An 11,080-nucleotide genomic window follows, 5' to 3' on the forward strand; every position below is an offset into this window, starting at 1 on the left:
ACGATGATTTCCTTTTTAATTGGAGGTCAGTTGAACTCTCCAGCAGTTGAACAGCCAGACACTGCTGAAGTACCTAACACTGTTGAACCACATTGCTCTACTAGAGTATGACATCCTCCAATTTGTTGGTCTCCAGATGACAATTCATCTTTATGAGGGAGGAAATGTAGTGACTTAGACATTAATTAGAATTATACTGTAATTGTATGCATGCATATACCAGTTTTTCAGATTCAAACTTTTTCATGATTGTAACTTGTACGTGCTGTTTTAAATCCTTCTAACCTTATCAACTTGTGTTGTTGATCCAGTACACATGATAGTGGCTCACTGACTGAGTACATCACATCTACAAACTCAGTTTCACCCACCTGTGCCCACTCTGTAAATTGATTATGGGCACATTGTCAGAGGGGCTTCAGTCGAAACCAATATAACCCCCTGTATCTGCCACTGTGAATCCCAATACCTTGAAAGTATGAGCAGGAATTGATTTGTAGAGTATAGTGTACCAACTTAAATTCTCAAATAATAGGAATCCCAAATCTTTGTGTGAATCATTGTGTGGTATAGACCAGGCACTGCATGATCCAGAAATAAACCAAGGTGGGTGGCTGGCCCAGATTTTAAGTTGAGAGTCTTTGAATGTCTTGGTATTTACATCAGGGAAGAGCTGACAATGTTATCGTCTAGCTTGTAGCTAGTGAAGCACACAGTAACATGATAGCTTTTGTGCACATACACACATTTGTACATACCTGTACATAATTAATATACATTGTACATACACAGGAGCACACGCACAACTCATCTTTCTTCAACCAAGGATATATTTAGGACATGATTATCTTGAATGGATCATTTAATTACAATTTTGTTGTGCCCTTGTTAATCTCAATGTGTTAGTTTTGTATGTCATTTATTTGTGTAGCTTCCTTGCCATGTCCAGATCTGTACTGCGTAATTTGCACATGTCTGAAATTTGTAATTGTGTTGTTTTAAACATCTCAAATTCTCAATGATGGTTTTCTCTCATATAGGCTGCTTCTGCTTGCTTCTACTGGCACAGTATCAGGAGCAGAAAGGGATGGAGCAATGTGAAGTTTGAAGCATCTACTCTATTGGAGTATATCCTTTTGTATGTACCTTCAAAAATTAATGCAAAGTTGCCTGAATGTACTTGACCAGTTTCTCAAAACTTCAGAAGTCCAGCCTCCTTTATCAGTGTTTGCTGTGTAAGTTTTAATTGCTACTAGTTGTCAGATAATTATATTGACATTCATATCCTAGCTACCAGTAAGTTCAGCTACAGTGAAGCAATTTACTACTTATGGTAGTCCATGAATGGCAAAGCCACAATACAAAATAAGTATGATACAATAGTACTGATACAAGAGTGGCAGAGTTTGCTACAAGTACATCATCGAGTTAGCTCCTGTGTATCATGTATATAGCTGTAATATTAATTAGGCATTTGACCATAAACCATTCTCTGTAGGCTGGTTAACAACTTCATATTACAGTAAAATTTCATCCACATATCAAGGACGAACAGGAAATGTGGTGGTATGATCATACAATTTGTTAGTCAACAATAACTCAGTCATCAAAGAATCAGTCACAGCTAACCCCTTTGAAGTAGCTCGTAATCCCCTGCATAAAAGTAACCATCAGTAATAAAAACTATCACAACAGTTCTATACTCACTCCTCATCTATTATAAGTAGATCACCTTTAATCAGTTCTTGTACTGACTCCAGCTCTGACAGACTTGTGTGTATGGTATTAGGCATGTCAAGATTGTACCATATCTGTTAACAGATTACTAGACATTTAGTATAACACTACAGAGTACAATATAAGGGAAATTATTGCTGGGAAATCATAAGTAAATTTGATTGGTCATTTGCAACATTGCATGGCCTGCCTTGGTGTGTGAAGCACACCCTGCAGTGCGAAGCACAAGCCTTTTAGAGGGGTCTGGGGGGAATCCCCCCAGGGAAATTTTTAAAAATGAAGCACTCTGAGATTGAGTCTGTGACCAGTTTCAACTATTTATCATGAACGTATTTTTACTGAGAATTGCATTTGTCAGTAATACATGTGTATAATTTGTAGTGTGTAATGTTTTACAAATGAATAAAAGAATAAATGTACATAGCTACTGTACGCAGTGAAAATTGTGCATAATATTTTACATGGTTATCATTGTATAGTTTCAGTTGTAGCATGCCACATTATTTATATTGAATAAATGTAAGTAGTGCAGAATGAATTGGCACCTAGCTATTGCTAAAGTTTCTCTTGTGAATTGTACTAGATCAATACACACTGCTGATGCAGAACACTTGGGCATCTTTTGTTCCACTCTCAACAGTGTTTAAAATTCTATCCAAGAAACGACTGTCTTAAACTCAATATCATACCTTCTCTCAGGGGCGGTGGAGCAGGCCAAAGAGTGAGGGGGCCAGGCCAGGTGAAGACCAAAAAAAAAAAAGAAGGTAACTGCTTGCTGACAATAGCTGCCCTCCACCAACTATATCTCCTTAAACTACACATATGTAGCTAAGTAGCTTGCTACACTGCTACACTGCTTCTCTGAATACTGTGACTGCTCTATTAGAGTATCTAGAATTGACTGTTCTATTAGAGTAGCTCGATCTATTCTTGCAAACATTGTCCCATAAAAGTGGTCTCCACTGCCTATGCTTCCACTTCATAAACATAGCATGCTTATTTTCCTCTTGGAAGTGCTGCTCATGTGCTTTCATGCATACACACCAAGTTGTTCCTTCAATGGGATGAAGACTTTGCACAGCAAGCAATTGAATAGGGTTGATAATGAAAGGCAATGATGCGATAATAATAACTATCATACTAAAATGTTTATAAATAAGAATTACAGCGATGAAAAATTTGATCAGCACAAATGGCCTACCGATGGCTGCATTGATCAGTCAACAGCATTACTTGGTTGAAAAATTCATTTGCCGATGGCCAACCATTATGTTGTACTCTGACACCTGTATGAATAATGTACCTCACCTCATTGGTTAATCCATTTCTTGTGCGTAAACTTGTCATGAAAACTTCTTCAAACCTAAAAGTGTGAGCATGTACACATACTTGTGAATTCCTGGTAGCTATAGAAGCACAAAAGTATCTTTGCAAAATAAAACTATTTGTGATTATATACAGTAGTGATATAGATGACACATCAAGTTATACACCAACACTACATGATCAAATATCCACATTAGAATATGATGCATCAGTATACCTTTCCTTTCTAGTAAGCATTGTAGACTTCCTAGTTCCATGACCACTTGAAAATACCTGTGAAAAGAATGTATGGCTGATTTAATTTTATGTTACATCTAGCTACCCAACCATAATTCCATAGTTCATATAATTATGAACATTCTATAAACTGCACTAACAAACTAGGCTTGTAACAGAATGTTAATTATGAAGCAGATGTTATTTTTGTTCTTATAGTGCTGAAGACACTGTAGTTTACAACTAAGCTATATGATCCTTGATACTGTTTTGCTTTTATTATAATTACAAAGAATGCATGTGCATAAAACAATTCAACACATGCAGTGATCAGAGTTATTGTTAGGAAAATTAGCAACAACAGAAAGATTGATTTGTACAGCAAGTATAGGTGAAATAAATTACAGATATTTACTAAAATGGTACGAATAGAATAACATAGAGTATGGAGTTAAAATTTACATCATCGTGTTTTTCATGAATAGGGAAATCAATTGCTGTGAAAGTTTTCCTTGTATCACCTTTCTTAACTACATACTAACTGCAAAGGTGAAATCAGTGATGAGAAAGGTTGTCGTGTACTATCGCTTTGATGTGATGTAAACAAATTCCCATAAATTACATATCTCTGGGCATGCTGCAACAAAAAGATTTTCAAATGCCTCTTGAGTAGGTAAATAAGATGATATCCAGGTTTTCATTGTTAGACCCTTTCTTCACTAGGAACAAAGCACTCCACCCATTGTATTCGATGCTTTATACTGTAAAATTTACGCTTTAGCAATTATGTTGGGTTTTCACAGATCTGGTCACATAATATGTGTCTTACAATGACGTGATCATGTGCCTTACAATGACACATTTTTGTGGTCATTGTACCCAAACACAAATCATCTATCAATTGCATGTGTAGAGTTACAGTTCAACTCACCAGTTTAGTCCACACATCAGGTACTGGAGCCTGTACTCTTGCTATCACTTGTGATTGATCTCTTAAACTGAACCTGATGAGGGTTAGTAAAACAACAAGTAACAATTATGGTTGTACAAACCTTGAGTGAGCTCCTAAGTTGTCCAAGTAGCATATTCAACAATGCAAGGAAGGTAAATGTGGAACGTACATGAATGTATCACATGTACAGTACTGACATATAAAAGTACACAGTATACATATCTGTACATGATATGGTGCATATGTGTGTATGCACATACAAAAAAATAGACAATGAACTGCACAGATTTAGTTAATGCATTACGCACACATTCATAATTATTACCAATTCTACTGTAGTCAAACAAGCAATGGAATTCATCTACTGACTTTATCAATATTAACACTTACCAGGTCCAATTCCAATGTACTGATCACCTCTCCAGTAGGAATAATTGTGTTGACTCTCAGATCCCTATATAGCAAAGAGTATATACAAACTTAGTGTAGGCTTACAAACTATTGCTTGAAATCATAAACCAAACCGTTATAAATGCCTTATAGATGCTGCCTTTTCTTTGGATCACGCATACATTACATGTAACTGTACTGCAGGACAGATATAGGAATTAACACTTTCTACTGTGTGTACATATCTCTGTAATCATGCAGTCTGTATGCTTAAGAATTATCTCTCTGTAGTCTGAACTGTGCAGCAGTGTTCTAATATCATCACTCCATGATTCATTTACATTGCAACAAGACAAAGACAAGAGAGTTGCCATAGGCACATGTATCATGTGTATTTAAGTGTGGGTATAGAATTGGATATAATAACCAGACGTTATTGCACCTTGCGGTGCTTATGAGCTCCTACCACAACACGTCTACTATTAGAATAAGATACCACATTTCTGTATGTGTAATTTACTTACTACTTACAAATCTTGCAAAGTTTGAGATTTCATAACGATGAAGGCCAGCCACTGATAGTCGCTATTAACAATGTAGAATATACTAAAGATTAAGTACATACAAAACATGTAAACACACTTCAGTATGTACAAAAAAAAAAAGTCCAATTCAACAATTGGATATTGTATACTAGTCAAGTGATTACTAGTTACAAAATCATTGTACACAAGTAATACACCACTTACTTGTACTGCATGTTCATACATATCTGCTGTATGATCTTCAACTGGTAACTTCTGCACTAGTAATAAAATAATAAATAGATGTACCATTGCACCACAGAGACATAACAGACATAAACATATTTGACACATACACACACACAACGCACACGCGCACACACACACAACGCGCGCATACAGAAACGCGTGCACACACACACACAACGCGCACGCACACACACACAACGCGCACGCACACACACACACACACACACACACACACACACACACACACACACACACACACACACACACACACACACACACACACACACACACACACACACACACACACACACACACACACACACACACACACACACACACACACACACACACACACACACACACACACACACACACACACACACACACACACACACACACACACACACACACACACACACACACACACACACACACACACACACACACACACACACACACACACACACACACACACACACACACACACACACACACACACACACACACACACACACACACACACACACACACACACACACACACACACACACACACACACACACACACACACACACACACACACACACACACACACACACACACACACACACACACACACACACACACACACACACACACACACACACACACACACACACACACACACACACACACACACACACACACACACACACACACACACACACACACACACACACACACACACACACACACACACACACACACACACACACACCAATCTGCTATTCTGCACATCCTTAGCTAGAGGAGTACCTCTCTCTACAGTTAACTGATACAATGAGATATGATTGTCACAGATCTCCAACACCTATGTAACAACACAACAACACATCACACAAAATCACTTCACTGATACCACGTCACCTTCTCTAGTTCTGTTCTCCATTCATCCACTGTTTGACGAGGTCTTCCAAATATAATGTCAATATTAAGTCTGCCTGGAAACAATTCTTTACAAAGTGACAGAGCCCTACAACAATGTAAACACCACAGTATACCCCTGTAAAAATATCAACAGTAAATATACTCTAAAAGAACACACACTGCAAATCAAGGTACCAGTATTGTATTAACATCAAGAGATAGACTAGTTTAGCATATATGCAATAGAAAAAGCACTTCAAACATGTACAACAGTGACATACTGTAGAGCTTCACTTCTATTGTGATCTCTATTGAGCAACTTCAAGTCTTTGTCATTCAGTGCCTGCACAATATTGTACATACAAAATGTACACTAGTACTATATACTCCTTACTTGAACTCCTAATGACAGCCTGTTCACACCAGCTTGTTTAAAGTCTCTACACACATATACACTGGTAGGTATACCATCTTTTAGTATTACTTACTTGAGAACACTTTGACCAGATGATGTTGGGTTGGCCTCCAAATTGATCTCAGCACTTGTCGGTAAGTGACACAACTTGGCCACTTCATTAATTACAGCATGTATAGTGGATGGTGCTGCTAGGCTGGGAGTGCCTGGCAATAGTGTAACACATGAACTAGTGTAATACATGTCTATATGTAGGATGTGTTGTGTGTGTGTTCAGATGTTAATGAGTTGGGAATACATACTGCACATACACAACAAGTTATAGGTAGAACACAATACATGTATATATGTACATAATATATTATGCTCAGTCTAGTTGTCAGGATGACCTGTCAAAAATAATGATTTCTAACTGATGTATTATATAGTTTGTTAAAAATTGTTCAACTTAAACTGCAAACCAAGACTGCAATGGCAAACAAAAAGCCTGTTATTGATTATCAAAAATAAAAATACAGTACAGTGTACTGCATGTAGCTGGTGCTTTAAGCCATGGCTTCTTCAATGCTACATAAAAAAGTAGCTATATAGAGTTCAGACTCAAATAATAGGCCTTCTGTTTTTCATTTATGCGTCTTTGATAACAAGAGTGATTACCATGTGTATATACATACAGTCTATCATAACAATCACAATACAACCATAATAGCACTCACCTCCTCCAAAGAATATAGAGGTCACTGTATGAAATCCACTCATGTCAATAAATGTCCTCAACTCAGTAATGAGAGCCTTCCTCATCAAACTGTGATCAACATTGTCCCTGTGTAGAACAAGAATACAACCAAGTTTCTAGTCAGTCATTGTATAAGCTATCTGGTTTCTCATCTAGGATTTCTATGCATGCGAGTGGTAATGTTCTCCTATCAATAGAGAGTAAAGGTACGTAATACTTGACTATGGATAGGTGTTTTCATGATTGAAAGATACGATCAGTTATTCTCTCAGTACTAAAACGTGTACTCATATAAGTTTTTGAAAAAGTATGCAAAGAAGGAAGCATGCGGGAATGAGGAACAAGTAAAAAGCTTTGCAGTGAAACCCCAATCACTTGCCACCTCATTACAGCGGCAATGTGTCAAGCAGATCCCAAGCATAGGCAAATGTACTCATAACCTCATCACTAGCAAGTTATTGATGTCATATTTTTGGTCCATAACATGGTCCCAATTAATAAGGTCTTATTCACTGTAACTATACACTCACCTCACATACTTGTTGAAGTTACAATAACTACACAACTGAGCACAGTATGGCCACTATAGGGGAGAACAATGATAACAATTATAATCCCAGGAAAATATATCTTGCAAGGTTTCCAAGAGAAAAGGGACATTTTCAGTGCAAGATTCTTTTATTCAGCAAAATCCTTCCAAAAATTGTGTAAATTTCTTGCAACATTCTTGTAAGAAATGATACATTCCCCATGCAAGTTTTTAGCAAGCTTGCAAAATTCTTGCACATTTCTTGCAAGGACACTGCAAGTCTTGTAAAATATTTTTCCTGGGAACAGAGTACAGTGGAACATGTATAACAACTTTGGGGATGACCAAGTGTCCAGTTCAGTTCATGCAAATACGTAGGTGTTTTTGGTGACCAAGTTATTAAATATGGTATTCACATAACACTGTAGAACCTTTGAAGTGTACTGAAGTTACTTGCACAATCCAGACAATTGGTAACAGTGTATACAGTGGATCCTCAGTTATCTGAACATCTTTGTTCATGTAGTTAACCAAAAAGGTGTAGATAAGTGAAATTGTTTGGATAACTGAAGCCCATTAATTTATGTACAGAGCTTCATTCAATTACTCTAATAGAATAGTTATTTCCTCTAATAGAGTGCACACTACTCTAATAGAACAGTTGGTGTTCAGATCAGGGCTGGAACAAAGGTTCGGAAGCTTCGAAACCTTCAGAGGTTTTGTAACCTTCAAAGGTGGTTTTATCCCTCCAAAGCTATGGATACTGCCATGTGTAATCAGTAAAAAAAGCCATGTGCATGTAAACATGGTTGACATAATCATGGTATATTTGTAGTCTAGGCAGTTATACTAGAGCCTGTATTACAGCTGCAACAAAGTGTGTGTGTGTGTACACCTATCAGTTATAATCATTAATTATTAGCATGACATAAACAACAAAGCTTCGAAGCTTCAGTGGCTTTCTTGCAAGAAGCTTCGGAGGTAAAATTTTACCTTCGTTCCAGCCCTAGTTCAGATAATGAAGGTGTTCAGATAACTGAAGTTCAGATAAGCAAGGATTCACTGCATGTGATTGATGGACATGTTTACAACAAAATTGTAATGATGAACAAAAGTGATTATGAGGATTAATCGTTTTTGTTTGTCACGCAAATTTTAGATTGAAATCATGCCCCTTACAAATTTGTGCTTATCGTATATATGGTGATTTAGTGAGTAATACAATAACCAATAAATCTTTTGAATTTGTATTGCCTTTGTCATTATAGTAACTTAGTGTTTTGTATCTTGTTGTAATCATGTGTGCTATTTGTAGATGATACCCCATAACATACAACAGGAAATTTTAAAAGTGATGAATAAACATGGCTTTGTCAACTTTTAATTAATTCATCAAACCTCTTTATGCGCCTTTAAAAATGGCGAAAACATTTAATTTGTCAAAACTAGTAATGCAATTTAGTTTCCTGTTGTACAGTAGACTTCATACTCACTTTATCATAACCCTTTGTGCCAATTAGAAATTAATTTATAAAATCATCCATAGATCATTCACTTAAAACTTGCAATGAATGCCTCGGCCTTAATAGCTCGCAGCGCACTAGCTAAGAAACAGCTGATACACAGATATCTCGACAGATATCTCGACAGATACAGTGTCTATAAAAACCATCAAAATTACTTTAAGAGTATTCATGGTCATATACTGTAAGAAGTACATCCTGAGCCTATTAAAACACTAAAAATAATTAAATCAAAAACGTTAGTCTACATGGAATGCTTAATAACACAATTAATTTCACCGGCAATTTTTTTACCATAATGGGTGGATAAAAGCAATGAGCAAAATGCTGGCATAATAGGTGCAATTTTGCACAAAGTGGACATAAAAATTACACAAAAGATCAAGATACTCTAATAGAACAGTCACGCATGATAAAATATCAATAATTGTTACAGGTAGAGCAAGTGGTGATTGAGATACCCGAATAGAACAGTCACATATGTTAAGCAATATTAGCCAGGAACAAGTGCATATCGAAATTTGATTGAAAATCATCATGAAGAGAATGTAATGCATTAAGCATATGCATGAAAATCCTCGACCACAAAGACTGGCTCAAAAATGAAACCAACGTGGGATTGGCAAGGATGAAAATAATATAATACTACAGTTATCTCTAATTATCAGTTACAAGATTCAGAGTTTAAGTAGGGCACAGCCACTCCCGGCAGTCCCGTGGCATAAATATCTTTTGAGATGTTGTGATGCAAATCTTTGAGGCGCTATCTAAAATTTGTAATAGAACAGTCACTTTACGGTGAAATTGTAGCTTTGCACTTAGAAATAAATCAAATAATCAATTAACAAAGTGTATTGCTGAGCAAAATATATAAGTCTTGAGCATATAGGAAAGAATTACTGGAAAGGAAAATAAGGGGGGGGGGGGGAAATAACGAGGGGTAGGTAACGAGCTGAAATTGTCTACGAACTTTCAGATGACTGCCCATATTTCAAGAAATATGACCACCCATATTTCATCTTTCAAGACAAATTTCTGTTCAAATATCTCCGTAAAATTCAGTAATTCTAAATTAGTAAATCCGTAAATTATAGTCTCCGTAAATTTTCATTACATATTTTCGATCGTCAAATTTCATCTTTCAAACTGCACAAATTTCAGGCAATATTTCATCTTTCAGAAATAATTTCAGAGGTGATCTATGAAATTTAAGGTCGTTATCTACCCCTCACAAAATAGACTCATCCCTATTGGTTAAACAAGACAAACAGATAATGTATAAAAGGCAATAAAGTAGTATTGCGTTCCTGGGCGTGCTATAAACACAGGTAACACACACACTTTTCACAACAGTCACCAATACAATTAAGCCTTGGCTCACGTGAACATAAACTGTGCCATGCTTCGACTTAATATCAGAGGAGAAAGATTTTTTCACAATCCTTCTCGTGATCCTTTTGAGATGTTTTATACCACGGTTCATGCTCTACAAGTCCTCGTGATCCTTCCTCACTTCACGCCCAGAACAGCAGAAGCGCACGCCCTTGTGGGCTTCAACCGCCCACAGGAGAGATAAC

General features: G+C 36.8%; 1 protein-coding gene across 4 annotated transcripts; it reads right to left on the minus strand.

Moving 5' to 3' along the window:
• Positions 1 to 1,488: 1,488 nt before the first annotated feature.
• On the minus strand, positions 1,489 to 11,059 carry LOC136250575 (radical S-adenosyl methionine domain-containing protein 1, mitochondrial-like). Of its 4 annotated transcripts, none has more exons than XM_066042790.1 (17): positions 10,885 to 11,059; positions 7,982 to 8,034; positions 7,432 to 7,538; positions 6,789 to 6,921; positions 6,695 to 6,740; positions 6,582 to 6,643; positions 6,301 to 6,406; positions 6,152 to 6,244; positions 5,371 to 5,421; positions 5,153 to 5,206; positions 4,622 to 4,685; positions 4,332 to 4,344; positions 4,211 to 4,283; positions 3,281 to 3,336; positions 3,046 to 3,100; positions 1,733 to 1,811; positions 1,489 to 1,653 (listed from the first exon to the last, which is right to left on the minus strand). In XM_066042790.1, the coding sequence occupies exons 1-17, from the start codon at positions 10,984 to 10,986 to the stop codon at positions 1,625 to 1,627; spliced, it is 1,176 nt and encodes a 391-aa protein (XP_065898862.1). In that variant the 5' UTR covers positions 10,987 to 11,059; the 3' UTR covers positions 1,489 to 1,624. The 4 variants fall into 4 exon arrangements, with proteins under 4 accessions (XP_065898862.1, XP_065898861.1, XP_065898860.1 ...); XM_066042789.1 differs by having other exon boundaries at positions 1,489 to 1,683; XM_066042788.1 differs by having other exon boundaries at positions 1,708 to 1,811.
• Between the last annotated feature and the right edge of the window lie 21 nt (positions 11,060 to 11,080).

This window comes from Dysidea avara, chromosome 3, assembly GCF_963678975.1.
Source record: "Dysidea avara chromosome 3, odDysAvar1.4, whole genome shotgun sequence".
Lineage (NCBI taxonomy): Eukaryota > Metazoa > Porifera > Demospongiae > Dictyoceratida > Dysideidae > Dysidea > Dysidea avara.